Raw genomic sequence first — 16290 nt, 5'->3', positions numbered from 1 at the left:
TTTTCACTCTACCCATCGCTGATTCCACGTCTTCATTGAAGCTTTCGACTTCCTGGTCATCATGGCTGGATGTAGGGGCGTAGATCTGTACAACCTTCATTTTGGACCTCTTATTAAGTTTCACGACAAGACCTGCCACCCTCTCGTTAATGCTATAGAATTCCTGTATGTTACCAGCTATATTCTAATTAATGAGGAATCCGACTCCTAATTCTCGTCTCCCCGCTAAGCCCCGGTAGCACAGGACGTGCCCGCTTTTTAGCACTGTATATGCTTCTTTTGGCCTCCTAACTTCACTGAGCCCTATTATATCCCATTTACTGCCCTCTAATTCCTCCAATAGCACTGCTAGACTTGCCTCACTAGATAACGTTCTAGCGTTAAACGTTGTCAGGTTCATATTCCAACGGCGGCCTGTCCGGAGCCAGGGATTCTTAGCACCCTCTGCTGCGTCGCAGGTCTGACCGCCGCCGTGGTCAGTTGCTTCGGAGCTGCTGGGGACTGAGGGCCGGGGTTTGATTGCTGTGTTCATATAGGAGGTTGTGGCCAAGTACTGCACCAGGGTGGCCAATCCTGCTCTGGTGAGGGAGTGCGCTACCGGTTCTGGTTACCCAGATCAGGCCACACTCCAAGCCTGTTTATGCAATTTTATCAACACGCGGATTTTTTTTTTAGTCCGGTGCAAAATTGCCGGCACCGGCATTCGAACCACAGACCTCTTGCATGTGAGGCGGGTGTTCTTCCTCTACGCCACCGCTGCACCACTGAGAGAGCTCAGTGGGGCACAACACCACGAATAGGCAATGGTTGCTACTCCGAACGGAAAAGCAATCAAGGTATCTAACCTGGAACAACAACAAGGGTGAGTTCCTGCAGCAGTGCTGTGCCCCAGTGAAGTGCCTGCCGAGGAATCCTTTTGTAGACTGAGGCCGAGATTGATAGCGGAAGCCGTAGACGTTGGCCAGGTTGCCAGCAAACGTGGGAAGTCCAGCCAAAAAGCACTGGTGGCATCCAATAGTTGAATAGATCCAGGGGAGGCCAGCTTGTTGACACATCCGCAGTGCATGCAGCAGCAGTCATTGAAGCTACCGGGCACGCAGCCACGGGCACATTCATCAGCATGCCCACCTGGAACACTAATAAGGGTGACTGCGCCATTCCTGCAGCGGTGTTGTGCTCTGTAGTTTGTATCTGTTTTCCCACCTACCTGGGTCACTGGGCAGGTCGTGGTTGAATGGGTAGTCCATCGGGCTGCTGCGCTGAGGTAATGTAGTTCGAAACCAAATGGCACCAACATGCGTCGAGGAGTGTGTGGCAGTTTGCACATGAGTGCCGCTCTTCAACGAACCTCCTTCGCACCAACATGGGTCACTGTAGATTCGGGACTGGATAGGTACCGCTGTTAGACGAAACTCTTTGACAGCGATTTGGAGTGCTGGCTATGTGCCATTGGGTGTGGGTTGAGGGAGCCGGGTTCGAAACCAACTGTGGTTTCAGTTGGTTTCTAACCACTGTAAACTGGCCATTGCCGCAAGCGTATGTTGTTGTTCTTTCCTATCAAAAATGTGGCTCCTACTCACTATGGGGAATTGACCAAAAATAGGTGGATATCTCAACTTGTAATGACGAATAAATTTTAAAATAGCTATGCACGTAGCGCAGTAGAGCATAAAATTAACTGTGAAAATGAGGAAGCCTGAAGACGAAGAAGACAACTCTGTCTGCAAGCAGCATCACGCATTGGCTTCTTAGCCAAGCCCCCGTAGTGGGTAACTACCATGAAATAATAGGAAGTTTTAGAATAGGGGCCCCAAAATTTTGGGGCCCCCCCAAACAGCTTTGTGGGTGTTAGCGTTGGGGCACGCAGGAATGAAGAGTTTTAGAATAGGGCTTTGCGTTTGCGGATAGCGTCTTGCGTTGACAGTGCCACTACGGCGTCTAAGAAAAACGATTACAAATAATTAAATAAAATATTCCATTTTATGATATGAATAGTAATTTTGACTTGCGTGTATTTGCGTTTATTTACAATTTAGAGGTTATTCTTCAAGCAGCAAACAATTAGTTGTGCTTAGTTTTGAGCAACAAAACCAACTTTATGTGCCTTCACCAGCCAAGCTTAGCCGTGTTAGGCCTACGAGCCATAAAATCCACACTCGAATTCGGAATCAGCGGCGTCTAATGAATCAATCTTCATAACATACGCTAGTTGAGAGAAAGCGATAACTGCAGTCACTTCTCCTAGCTTGCGAACTTCACGCATTACCGCGAATCGAACCCAGTTTGGTGCTAGGTCAGAGCCGTCGCTTCGATGGGTGCCACCATGTTTGTTGACGCAAAGCTTTTGGGAACGCTATTTGAGCTCCCACTAAATCAGTGAAATAGCGTTCCCAACGCAAAACCCAAACGCAGTTTGCGTCTCGCGCATGCGCAGTGGCTTCGACGCTATTTCTTTGGGGCCCCAAAACGTTTGGGGCCCCTATTCTAAAACTCTCTAATGAGCAAACAAGCAAGCAAGGCATTGCGCGATGCCATCTGGCATGCCTTACCAGAAGAGTGATCTTACCGCCAAGTTCAACAAAAGCATTTGATGTTGAACGCTCCTCCCTCGACATGATACGCACGGCGAGGACTGGAGGTGTACTCGACCATGTCTTTATCTGTGGAATAGCACACTTTAGACCTCATACGTATGCGTTGTACTTCTCTATCCACCGCCCTCTGCTTGTCGCTGTCAGATACAAATGAGAAGACCATGCACTGCTGTTCACTATCGCTTCTGAAGCAATGGACATTTTGTCTTAAACTTTTCAAATTTATAGAACATACATACCATCTATTTATATTCAAACGCACATTATTATATTTAAAGATGTCCACAAAAAGCACCTAAACCTCACACGTAAATAAACATTCTGCAATTGAATATATCATAAAACCCTGTCTCTGTCACTTAAATTCCACCATCACAAACATTTGCAGGCCATGCACTTCGGAGGCCATGTGCAGCCTTTGCGTTGTCGGCACTAAATGATGCTGAGTGTTCTTAGCGAAGCATTAAAGAGGAGCCCAATTGCAGTACACACTTCATATATAACTTGTTTCGATGGTACCAATACGTTGTGTTGCTATATTGAATCAACGCTAACACATTACCATTGACAGTCATTATTAAATGGGCTCTGCCACAACTTTTTCTGATTTCCCCATAATTTGGAAAATTTTATGGCCCCTTGCATTTAAGAAAAGCTGTCAGCAATTGTACTCATTTGCTTAAAAGGTTGAAATTTCAATATAACATTTCTATGTAACAATGTAAACTGTCGATTTACCAACTTCCTTATATAAGTTTAACTGTAATGGTCAGCCTTACCACTCTTATGCGTAACATAACAGTAAAACATTGTTAATTTGGATTTCACTGGCCCAAAAATAATGTCCGAATTAACTGAATGTCGAATTATTGAGGCTATCACCAAAACAATAAACAAATACCTTCTACCTCAACACGCTTTTATTTACTGAATGAATGAGCAAATCCTGTTCCTATTTTGCACAAAAGTAGTAAGGAAGCTGCAATTCTCGTCATCTCGTGACTAACTGGCCCTCGCAGCGGCGAAGGCTTCGCTACTTCATTTCAGACACACTTTTCACTGCCACGCGCACATCCCGATTATTTTTTTCGCCAGTGAGCTGGTCATGAACCGTTAATCTGCCGATCACGATGTAGCTGGTGCTCTCCATCCTTGACAGCTTTGCAGCAAGTCAAAATGAAACTACTGTTTGCCACAACTGCTGTGGATGAAACCACAGTCACTATTGTTGCGATCATGGTCGGTGACTAAGCAGTTATAAGGGAACTCGTCCGACACGTGCACTGAGTCAAAATGAAACTACTGTTTTTCGCAATGGCTGTGTACGAAACCGCAGCTGCTATAAATGCGATTGTGGATGGCGATCTTGCAGTTTTAGAGGCACACAGCCGACGCGCACACCGGTTTGGCGATGTGGATCGTCATGTGGTTTGGTGACCACTATGGCGATGTGGCCTCCGCCGCTTTGTTTAGGTTGGATGCTAGCGCTGTTTTTGCTCTCTTACGTCGCACATTTGCGGCACTTTGCACTTGCTGAGCTCCAAGAGTTGTGCCAATTAACAGATGTGCAGCTAATTAATCCAAAATTAATGAGAGTTTTATTGCATTATATAATGTATACGCCTGCCGGGACTAGAGGACGAGTACAAATGATCCGATTTTCTGAATTAATGAGGGTTGAATTGTGCCAGTTTCTCCCATGCTTCTCTCATGGCAGCCAGCACTTAAAGGTGCCGTGCTCGACTGCATTGTCTTCAAGAATGGCTCATATTTCCTCGTCCTTTCTTCATAGAAACTAGGGCAACATAATCAGCTGTGCAAAATTAGGCCACCTTTGAGATTGGCCCAGGTCGCAGTAGTGCAGATTGTAATGCTCTTGGCAAGAGCACAAAAAAATCAGTCATCAGGCTGTCAAAGGTATTCTATTGTTGTTTCCATCATTGTCGTCTTGCTGATGTCACACACATTCGTGTTATACATGATTGTCAAGTACTTGCCAAATGCTTTGCTTAACATTGATTCCCACAGTGCATGGCATCTGCATATCTTTCTTCTTGGTAATGGGGTTTGTCTCTGCTAGGTGGAGACAAAGGAAGAGCCATGTGATGATGAAGATGCAGCCACAAATGAATCTGACCCTTTTTCTACCGAGGGCACAGATGACGGGAGCTCGGGATATGATGGCAACAACACGTCTCACATGCAGGTACATGTGCTGTCTGGATCTGCTTTCACTTGTAACAGTGCATGCATTCTTTTCTGCTTTTCCCTCTTCCTGAAATGGGACTTAAGAAGGGTCCCTGAAACAGTTTTTGTCCTACACCTACACACAGATGTTATCTCTCAAAGAATGCATTCTTTCGAGATTTTCGTGCCAGTGTGCTATAATAACACAGGCACGAGTGGCTAGACATTACACTCCCCTCAAGCCCAGGTGCTCCCTCTCACCTCAATATTTACGCCATGTGACCATCAGTATGTCTCACCGCCTTCAAGCGGCGACGCAAGTGTTGTCTACGTCTGGTTTGTTTGAACTGAGTGTGTTCCCATGTCTCGTTCTTAAGAGGAAGCTTTAGCTCGGGTGCTTCTATCTAAATACACGTACAAGGAGAATTCGTTTTACTCGGCAACGACTGCACCAAATTTAATGAGGTTTGTTGCTTTTAAAAGAAAAATTTAAACTCTAGTGACTGTTGGTTTCGAATTTTTGATTTAGGTCTTTAATTTTTTTATTAAAATTTGACAAATATCACAAATTTTCAAAAAAGGAACTACTATCAAGTTTACAACTCTGTAACTCTAAAACGAAAAACGATAATACAATTCTTTGAATGGCATCTAATAGTACATCTAAAGCAAAGATAATTGATATGCTATACATGAATCTAAAAAAATTTAGTAATATGGAAATACAGCTTTTGCAGAACTTTTGTAAACAACGTAACAAATTCACGTAAGATATAAAATCACATATGAAATTTGTCCACTTTCAATGGTCTAATGGATACCGTTTACAGAACCGCGATATCTGTTTTTGATGCAGAGTTATGAATTTGTAAACTTCGTTCGTCTATTTTTTTCGAACTTCCGAATTTTTGAAATTTCTTTTAACAAGATCCAGGACCTAAATCGAAATTCCGCTTCCAACAATCACTAGAATTTCACTTTCTCTTTCGAAAGCAACAAACTTCATTAAAATCGGTCCAGGGGTTATCTCAGAAAAATGTTTTTGCGTTTTACATGTATTTGAATAGGCCGCGTCGAAGTTGGGCCCCAGCTAAAGCTTACTTTTAAGGAGTTTTTATCATTATGCCTGGTTTACATGCAGCAAAATTTAAAGACGAACTGCACGTGGTGAATAAATACTCAGCAGCACTACGCACAATGTGCGCTGGCTTTCCTTCTTTAATGCCACATGAACTGAAAAGAGATGAGTGTCACTTCGACTGTTTGCTGCATTGCTGCAAGTGTATATGCAGTGTACACACTACAAAGTAACTGTTTGCAGTACCGTATTTACTCACATAATAGGCGCACTCACATAATAGGCGCATCCCCAGTTTGGTCGCGGAATCCATTTTTTTTTATTTCCGCGCATAATAGGCACACCCCGAACTTGGCACTGTGATCAGTACCGTATTTACACGATTGCAAGCTGACGCCCTCCTCCCCCTCCATCTCAGGTGAAAAAAAGAAACGTGCATGCACATTCCACAACCCAAGCCTACTAATGTATTTGCTGAACCGACTACTAGAAGTCCTCATTAGTGTTGCTGCTGTCGCAGTTGCTGAGGACCCACAGCACATACAACATAGCGAAAACCAGTTCTTCCGTTAACCATTGTTTACTACAGATACCCCTCTCCCCGAACTGCTGCGAAGCTAGTGAGCACGACGACCTAACGAGGCCACGGAAACAAAACAAGAGAAAAAAAAGAACGCATCAACGAGCGAAAAATAGTTCTTCCATCAACTATCCATACCCCCCCCCCCCCCCCCCCGCCCCCGTCTAAACCGCCGCACAGATGTAAGCTTTTCGCTACCTTCGCTGAGGCAGCTCAGAAAGCTGGGTCACTCTCGGAGGCCAGGCGACTCGACACAAGCGACAGTGCCATCACCATCAATGCTCCACACAGGCAAAGAAAAGAAAAAAAAAAAAAAACGCCGCATCTCACCGTGTATAGGTGTTCTGTGATCTCACCATTTTGCAAGCGGCGTGCGGTTCATGTGGTCGCGTGTTCCGCAATGGGGAAGTACGGGAGCTATGTGGCTGCATGCAAACAGAAAGCTATGCAATATGCACTCAAGCATGGGAACCGTGCTGCAAGCAGACATTCCAGTGTCAAAGAAACTAGCATTCGCTACTGGCGAGGTCAGCAGGAAAAACTTCAGGCCACCAAGAAGTCGCGACGGGCCTTCCGCGGTGCAAAGTCCAGAAAGTATCTGCAAGTGGAGGAGCAACTCATTCAACACATACGGGGCCTTTGACAGGACAATTGTGCAGTGTCTCTCGACAAAGTGCAGTCTGACCAGCGTGCAGAATTGCCCGAGCGCAGGGAATGGAAGCGAAAGATTTCAAGGCAAGCTCTGGATGGACAACGTGCTTCATGCGACGCCATGGACTTACCCTGAGAAAGCGCACAACATTGTGCCAGTGCTTGCACTCAGCATACAAGGACAAGGAACTGGAGTTTCACTATTTTGTTATACGGCTCTGGCAGCAAAAGAACTTCATTTTGTTCCAGATTGGGGATGCAGATCAGACCCCCCTCTGTTTTGACATGCCGAGAAACACAACTGTAGAGGAGAAAGGTGCAGAAAGTGCGTGTTATATAAGGCGTCGCTGCCTACCGCAGTGCCATGAGAAGGCATGTGCTTGGAGTAACTGAGCATGTGTTGGTGGGCTAGTTGGTGGGCTGAGCATGTGTTGGTGGGCCTACGTGTTGTCTCGTGTTCCCCTTCTTCGTGTGTTGTTTTATTCGGCGCCGTCTTTGCAATCATGTGCTTGGAGCCGCCCAAGGGGGAGGAAAAAGAGGATGGAATAAAGGTAGGGAATGAGTAATGCCTCCATTGCTGTCGTACTGAGTAATATGCTCGATATAACATGTTTAGCGATGGGGATTTAACAACCCATGTGCTACCGGCTTGCCCTTCATCTGTGCCGTCAATTACTGCATATCATCTTCTATGATGAGTATTTCAGAGCTACAACCGCCACCCCCGTTCCTGTCGTCACCTGGACAACCGTTCATCCCATGGGAGCAATGGATTCAAGCATTCAAGAGCTACATGGTGGCTTCGGGCGCCACTGACCTACCTGCCAGGTGTCGGAAGGCGATTCTGCTCAACTGCTTGGGCTCGGAAGGACAACGTATCTTCAAGACTCTTACGTCGTAGGACGACCCGCGCTTTTTGGCTTTGAGCGCCACCGGAGGGATGTTGACGACTCCTGCCCCAGATGCGTTCAACTGCGCTACTGCGACGCTTGAAGGTCACTACAAGAGCTCTGTCAATGTCACCGCAGCACGTCACCATTTCCGTCGACGTGCACAAGCCCCAGGTGAGACTGCGGTCGATTACGTCACCGCGCTACGAGGTCTTGTAGGAGCGTGCAACTTCGGTGACTTGGCAGACGACATGATGCGCGACCAGCTTATAGAAAAACTACTAGCGAATACTTGCATGAACGTCTTTTACTGGAAGAATCTCTTACGCTTTCCCGGGCCCTTACCATTGCGAGACAGCATGATCAGGCGACTAGAGAAGCGAGAGAACTTGCGCGACATGAAGCACAAGTGCATCACATTAAAAACACAAACACTTCAAATATGAGAGAAAAGCATGTGGCACGTGCACATGCTATACGACGCCAACTGAAAGTCGTCGAGCTCTGATAGGGCAAGAATGTTATCATTGTGGATCTTTGGACCATCTGGCGAATAGTCCTCACTGCAAAGCTAAGACACATCAGTGTCGCAGATGTGGCAAGACTGGCCATCTGGTACGGGCGTGCAAGTCTTTCTGAAAGTCTGACAAAAAAATTCAGCATGTCGCAGAAGACGACACTGATACAGCTGATACGAACGATCACATAAGTGTTTTTCACATCTGGAGCCATAAGAAGGGAATGTATGCAGTGTTGGAAATTGAAGGAATTTTCGTGTCGTTCCTGATTGACACTGGATCAGCGGTTTCAATCCTAGCCGAATAACTTTACCGATGTCATTTCGATACTGTGTTTCCTCTGACATCAACATCTGTCCAGCTCCTCGATTATTCTAAGTCAGCAATTCCTATAAAAGGATGTTTCATTGCTCCAGTTTCATTTCATAGCCGATGCACTTCTGTCCTTCTGTATGTTGTGTCGGGAGGAACAACCATTCTTGGTTTAGATGGTATCGCGGCTCTGGATACGAAAATTCAAGGGTCACCTCTCAGGTGTCTGCCAATGACGCAAGAAACTCCTGTGCTTCCTCCTGAATTACGTTCTGAGTTCGAGCACTTGTTTGAAAAGCAGCTAGGAACTGTCAAAGGTTTCACTCACAAGGTCAGAGTTCGCGCATCTGTTCAACAAGCGGCCAGCAAACTGAGATGACTACCACTCGTAATTCGTGAGCAAGTCTCGGCAGAAGTACAAAAATTGGAAGCTCAGGACATCATTGAGCGCGTCGATTCTTCAGAGTAGGTCTCACCAATTGTCGTAGCCAGAAAAAAGGATGGCTCGATTCACATGTGCATAGACCTACGAGAGCCAAACAAAGCTATAGTAGTGGACAGTTTTCCCCTGCCACAAACTGAGGAACTTTTCAACAGCTTGGCTGGTGCACAGCGATTCTCCAAGCTAGATTTAGCTTCTGCATACCATCAGTTACCACTAAGTCCAGAGAGTCGTGATCTTACGACGTTTATAATGCACGACGGACTATTTCGCTTTAAGAGGGTTTGCTTTGAACTGGCATCGGCACCGTCAGTGTTTCAGAAGATGATGCATATGATCCTCCAAGGATGCAAATGCATCTTGTTTTACATTGATGAGATAATCGTGTATGGATGCTCCAGAGAGGATCACTTGGCCAATTTGCGCACTGTTTTGAAACGGCTCTCTGACGCTGGCCTCCGGCTCAACTATAAATGTGTTTTTGACATTTCAGAGTTGGCTTTCTTAGGCCATGTTGTCAGTGCCAAAGGGTTATTCCCACTGATGTCATCTATCAAAGTGATAACCAAGGCACCATCACCTACAAATATCAATGAACTTTGCTCGCTGCTGGGACTCGCAGGCTTCTACTCCAAGTTCATCCCGCATTTTTCTGATGTTGTGGAGCCAATGCGTGCTTTGCTTCAAGAAAACATGCTTTTCGCTTGGACTGTGGCAGCCCAAAGCGGCTTGGAGCAGCTGAAAACGTCGATAACATCTTGCGAAGTTCTTCATCTTTTTGATCCTCAGTTACCTGTGTACGTTACCACTGATGCTTTAGGATATGGATTAGGTGCTGTACTGCAGCAGGATGACGGAATATCACTGCAAACTGTCGCGTTCGCCTCATGTACTCTTCAACCGCATGAACAGAAGTATTCCGTCGGTGAACGTGAGGCGCTTGCATGCGTCTGGGCCTGCGAGCACTGGCACGTTTACCTGTGGGGCCGACCTTTCATCTTGCAGACAGACCACGCTGCTCCTTTCAACGAAAGGCACAGGTCACCGTCCGTTAAGGATTGCGCACTGGTCATCACGGTTGCTGCGCTACAACTACATCATGGAATACGGAAGGGTAGCGAAAACGTCATGGTTGACACACTCTCTCGGCTGTCCGTACAGAGTTTCACCTGTGATGCACCCGAAGAAGAATTTATGTGTCTTGTCACCAGTAGATACCATGCAAGAGCTTCAAGAAGCAGGTGCAGCCGACCAGGCTAACTTTCAAGTTAAGCAGTTTAACACTACTTCTTGGCCTGACAAGAAATCCTTGTCAAAAGAGCTGCTACCTTACTTTCACGTGCGATCTGAACTCTCTGTTATTAGTGACATTCTTTGCCGGGGTGACAGGATTGTCGTGCCTTCAGCTTTGACCCGCTGTCTTATGGATCTGGCTCATGAGTTACACCCAGGAATTAGTCGTACCAAAGCTCGTCTTAGGGAGTTATATTGGTGGCCATGCATGGATAATCACATTGAAGAACTTGTACGCACATGTGTAGCCTGCCAGTCATGTGACAAATCAGCATGTACATCTGCAGCCCCAATGCAACCCGTCACTCTTCCCGAGAAAGCCTGGGACAAAGTTGCTATCGACATTGTGGGACCTTTCACGCAAGCTATAGCTGACTGTCGATTTGCCATTACATTTATTGATTATTACAGCAAGTGGCCAGAGGTGACTTTCATATGCGATGCGACCACGTCTACAGTGACCAAATTCCTACTTGAACTTTTTGCAAAAGAAGGATGTTCACGTGGTATCGTATCCGATCATGGACCACAATTTTCTTCATCGAATTTTGAAGATTTTTTCACAGAGCGCGGAATCACGCATTACAACCATTACAACCCACAAGCTAATGGTTTGGTGGAAAGATTTGGCAGGGTATTAAAGTCCTATATTCAATTAGCCCTGTTAGAATGTCATAATATAAGAACAGCGATGTTTGATTACCTGCGAACATATCGCTGTACGCCTCTTGCGACTGCTGGTGTTGCACCCGCTGTTCTTCATGGATGCCAACCTCGCACCAGACTTGACATTGTGGCATTGCCTGACAAATGTTTCATTAATGACCTTTCAAAGGCACTGCAGCAGTTGAGAGAGTGCATCAAGAACAAGCAAATGACGTCGAAGCGCTACACCGATCAAAAACGCGGTGCCAAGGAACCCAACTTCATCTTTGGTGACTACATGCGGGTTAAATTACCTGCAGTTCATGGGAAGTTATCTTCGCAGTTTTCTGCGCCCAAGAAAATTATGGGCCTATTGGAAAATGGGCAGATGTGGAATGCTTCCAAATTAGCAGCCGTTCACCTTGAAGCTATCAGCAGAATGAAATTAGGTACCACTGCTGTCATGAACTGGTCACCGGCATCCGATCATTCAACTAGTGCGGCTGGAAGCCATCCGTCACAACCTGACATAATGACAGATAATGCACCCCTGAGCCTTGCACAAGCTTCATTTAATTAAAAAGACACCAAAGAAGCTGCAGGACTGCATCAGGAAGTAATGGACAACCATTTTTTGTTTTCACAAGGGGATATGTTATATAAGGCGTCGCTGCCTACCGCAGCGCCATGAGAAGGCACGTGCTTGGAGCCGGCCAAGGGGGAGGAAAAAGAGGATGGAATAAAGGCAGAGAATGAGTAATGCCCCTGTAAAGGGGGGTTTATTCGGGTCCTAGAGAAGCAGCGACCAACGCGGCAGCAGTAGCTAGGGCGCAGCCAGTGAACGAACTGGGTTATGAGCCACGCGATGGCAACGGGGCTTTTTAGCCTGCCGATCTTCTTTGTCACACCTCCATTGCTGTCATACTGACTAATATGCATGATATATCAGTGTGCTTATTAGAACATCTGGTGCGGAAAAAGAACAATGTACTGTGATGTTGGTAGTGACTGCGGGTGGGCGCAAACTACCGCCTTGTGTTATTTTTAAGGGGAAGACGCTCCCAAAGGAAATTTCCCTCGCGACATCTGCATCAGGGTCCAGGAGAAAGGTTCGATGTCCACGGAGTTGATGGTGGACTAGGTCAAGACTGCCTGGGGCCGGCGGCCGGTAGGCCTGTTGTATTTAGCCAGGCTCATTTTGGACAATTTTCGCGGGCACCTTGTAAAATGTGTACGCGAGAAGTTGTTAGAGCTGCACACGGATATTGCCGTGATTCCGGGAGGCCTCACTTTGGTACTGCGGCCTTTGGACGTGTCCTTAAATAAGCCTTTTAAGGACGTTCGAAGGCTGTACACTAACTGGATGGCTGAAGGACAGCGTCAACTAACTCCAGGTGGCAAAATTAAGAGGCCGCCTATGGAAATGTTGTGCGGATGGATCGTGGAAGCCTGGCGAGAGATCTCTGATGACGTCGTCAGGAAAAGCTTCAAGAAAACGGGGATCTCTAACGCACTGGATGCGAGCGAAGATGACATGTTGTGGAGTTCAGACAAAGAAGATGAGTCTCCACTCGGCGATGATGAGTATGTTCTCTCCAACTCAGACTCCGAATAGGGGAAGGAGAGGAGCATCCATGACATGGCTAAATAAATTTTACGTGTGTATGCAGTCGACTTTTCTCGCCTGTTCATTAAAAGGTAAGCAGTTTTAGTTTTCCTTTTATACTGGATTTATTGGTAAATTATGTGAGAGTAGCCATATTCCTGACACATGTTCAAATTTAAAGCGCGAGAATGCGACTTAGAAAAATTTCGCCCAATTTCGCAATTTCACAATTTTACCCCGCGTAATAGGCGCACCCCAAACTTTGATGTTCAGAAAAAAAAAAAAAGTGCGCCTATTATACGAGTAATTACGGTATTATTTTGGTTTGATAATCTCCTGATAGCATGAGAATATCTCATACGTACGAATACAATTGTCTCTATATTCCACTTGTAAGATTTCTTTGTAGCCATCAGTGGAAAAGGATAGTGCTGCTGTTAAGCTGTGAATGTGTTGAAATGGACTATTTATAACGTTTTCACTGCTCTACAATCTGAAAAAAGAAGAAAAAAATGGAATTATAAAGAAGAAAGTACATTTTTCGGGAATCAAACACAAGAGAACCAGACAACATAAAAGCCGACTATCAACTGAAGGGCCCACTGGAGCAGAAAGGAAGAAATGCATCTAATGCTTGAGGCCTGGCATATCAATAGTAGTCGAAGTGCACGCATGAGCCTGCCTTCGATGAACTTGCATAAAGAAGAAATAAATTGTGTAAACAATTATCTCTCGCATAGGCTCGCACATGGTACCTGATTGACGGGTGACACTACCAAATCTGAGCATGCGAAGATAAGTTTTGTGTCTACTTTCTTTTCCACCGCAGTGCGCCCTTCAGTTGATAGTCAGCGTTTATGTTGTGTGGTTCTCTTCTCTTGTGTCAATGTCTACAAGCCTTACCTTACTTCACAGTGATTCCCTGCCAACTAACTCCAATTTTTGTAGTTCTAAGGGACTCGAACCCATACTTTCTGCATGGGAGGCAGAGACTGTGTCGCTACACCAATGTCTAACTGAAGATTGCAGCTTTATGACATACATTAAGAGACGTAAAGCACTTCAATTTACTTTCCAATGCTTGTTTTCCGAATCTCTGCTTGCTAAAATATTTTTCTGCTATCATTCTGGGCAAATTATATACAGAACTTGGCTCTCTGAGAAATGCAAAGCCTGTGGTTACTGCTAAAAGAGCCTTTCTTTTCAAAACTGTGGATGACTGCTGTGTTGACCAAGGAGGTTTGTGTTGACATTGACGTGCGGCACACGTCTCCTAGAGCATGTAGTCACTGTAGTTTACTCCCTGCACACACCTTTCAGTGCAAGCCAAGCATAATGTAGCGCTGGCATCATTCATCTTGCTGCCGGAAAAGAAGAGATCGCTGCTCCAATTTTCATGTGCGAAACTCTCCACGTCCCATTGTCTGCCCCATTGCCAGAGCTGTAGCTGAGAAAACACATTCTCAAGTGGTAGTGGGCGATCAGTTTGAAGAAACATCTAGATCTTTACATTGGTGTATTTATTGTGAAGGATACACAAATTATGTATACGTATGCTATTAAAAACAGTTGTAGCAGAACCCATCTCACGACAACTGTTGACGGTAATGCATTAGCAATGAATCATTATAGTGACACAATGTATTGCCACCGTTGAAACGAGTTATGTATGAGGTGTGTACTGCAGCAGGACTCTTTTTTCCCACTTCCTTAAAAGCACTGTGCGCGATCTAGTGCCACCGCCTTCTTTTCTTTTTGTTCTTATTATGCCGACCCGCTCCTCTCCCTCTCCACCCTGTGCGCCTTTACTTTTGCTTTCTTTTTGCGTGTCTGCGGCGTTTCTTTTTTTTTTAATCGTGCGTGTGCGCTACCCCAGGCACTGTTTGTGAACTGGCGAGTAGTGCTCCGTGGGTTCTTTATGTGTTAGCGCACATGCATACTTTGAGTGTGCCAGCTTATGCCAGAACGTATATAAATTCCACTTCCTACACAACATATCTTTGGCCTCGTTTTATTGACTTCTGTTTCTAAAAACAAATATTTTTGCATAACTTGGTATGATACACGCTCAGAAAATAAACAAAAGTGAAAAAGGCATGACATGCACATGACTACTAAACAACAGAAATGTTCACGGGCAATGAAATAACAATAAATAAATAAATAAAACTCATGAGAATGCGAAGGCCTTTTCATGTACGCACATATAAGAGATTTTTATATAATGGTGTTAATACCAAAGTGTAGCAGAGCTTCTGATATGTGCACTGAGAGCTTCTGATATACTCACGGAGATATTGCACAAAACTGGACAACGTGTATGACATTGTCATGACAGCTAAAGAAAGGGAAAATTCACTGGATATGGCAAAAACAATGACTTGCAAAATACCTAAAAGATATAATAAAATGCCAAGATTGTTTTAGTGACAGCCATACCAAGAAAAAACACAGCTTACTTATAAACCTGCACAAAAGTATATGAAATGCGTGACATGTTCATTACTACTGAACAAAATGAAAAAGACATGGCAGAACAAAAATAACATTGCACTAAAAACGGAAGTACACATTATGACATTATTTTGCACTTGGTGTTAGATACGGGGCCGTTTCCTGAGCCTACTTCGAGTTCCCCAGACCACATCGAATCGCACCACCGCTAATTAAGGAGCACAGAAACACGGATGCCACATTCCTGAGGCACGGCACGTGCAAACAAGTTGGCGGACCCCACTTCGTGTGCAGCCGGTGGAGTTATTCACTGTTTGGCTCTTCCCGAAAGTGAAGGGAAGGGACTCTTCCGTCCTGGCACTGTTGCGGGTAAAGTGGGTCCCGAAGAAAGACGGCTTTAATGCGCCGTGACAACCTGGCGGCATCGCCCCCTACCCTCTATGGTGACGGCGCATTGCAAGTCAGCAAGGCAAGACTGCAGGGAGAAGAAAGCCCTCGGACAAACAACCGAGCAGCGACTCTCTTCGGCGGGTGTGACTCCATCCCACGGGCGCCTACGATTGGCCGAAAATGGCGTCACCTGAGCGGGCTCTCCCATTGGCCAAACGTGACGTGTCTTATCGACACCGAAGGGCTTAAAAGACGCAGACCGGGAGCAGCAGAAGAGGATTGCTAGAGGATTCCTAGAGTACTCCTTCATTGATCTCTTTCGAGCTTTTTGCCACGGGCCGCAGCATCCGAGTTGCAGCCGACCCGTAATGACTTTAAGACTGTTAATGGACTCTCACTGCACATAATGTAAATAAACTTCCCAAGTTTTTCATCCCGAAGTCCTCCTCAACTCCTACAACTGGTTGCTAGTGGTGGGATCACTTCCAAATGCATTAACTGGTGGCAGCACTACAGATCAACCTTCGTCATGAGAAATCCTGAAAAACCCGGAACAGGGAAAACGAGCCTTCGTCCAAAGGAGTCGCGAGGAACCGGGAAGAGCGAAGAAGAGAGAGCCTTCGTCGAAAGAGGCCCTAAGGAACTGGGAG

General features: G+C 45.7%; 1 protein-coding gene across 13 annotated transcripts in view; it reads left to right on the top strand.

Moving 5' to 3' along the window:
• Positions 1 to 16290, top strand: part of LOC135917043 (G/T mismatch-specific thymine DNA glycosylase-like) — a 436020-nt gene that overhangs the window by 240435 nt on the left and 179295 nt on the right. For 12 of the 13 annotated variants that reach the window (XR_010569158.2, XR_010569159.2, XR_010569157.2 and 9 more), the window contains one exon: positions 4675 to 4800. Coding sequence is in view for 9 of the 13 variants with exons in the window: in XM_065450530.2 (XP_065306602.1) it covers positions 4675 to 4800 (126 nt within the window). In the remaining 4 variants the exon portion in view is untranslated. Of the gene's footprint in view, positions 1 to 4674; positions 4801 to 14116; positions 14153 to 16290 lie in introns of those variants that run through there. The other variant, XM_065450536.1, reaches the window with a different exon arrangement.

The sequence above is a fragment of the Dermacentor albipictus genome, chromosome 6 (assembly GCF_038994185.2).
Source record: "Dermacentor albipictus isolate Rhodes 1998 colony chromosome 6, USDA_Dalb.pri_finalv2, whole genome shotgun sequence".
NCBI lineage: Eukaryota > Metazoa > Arthropoda > Arachnida > Ixodida > Ixodidae > Dermacentor > Dermacentor albipictus.
This window is presented reverse-complemented; position numbering and strand designations above follow the sequence as displayed.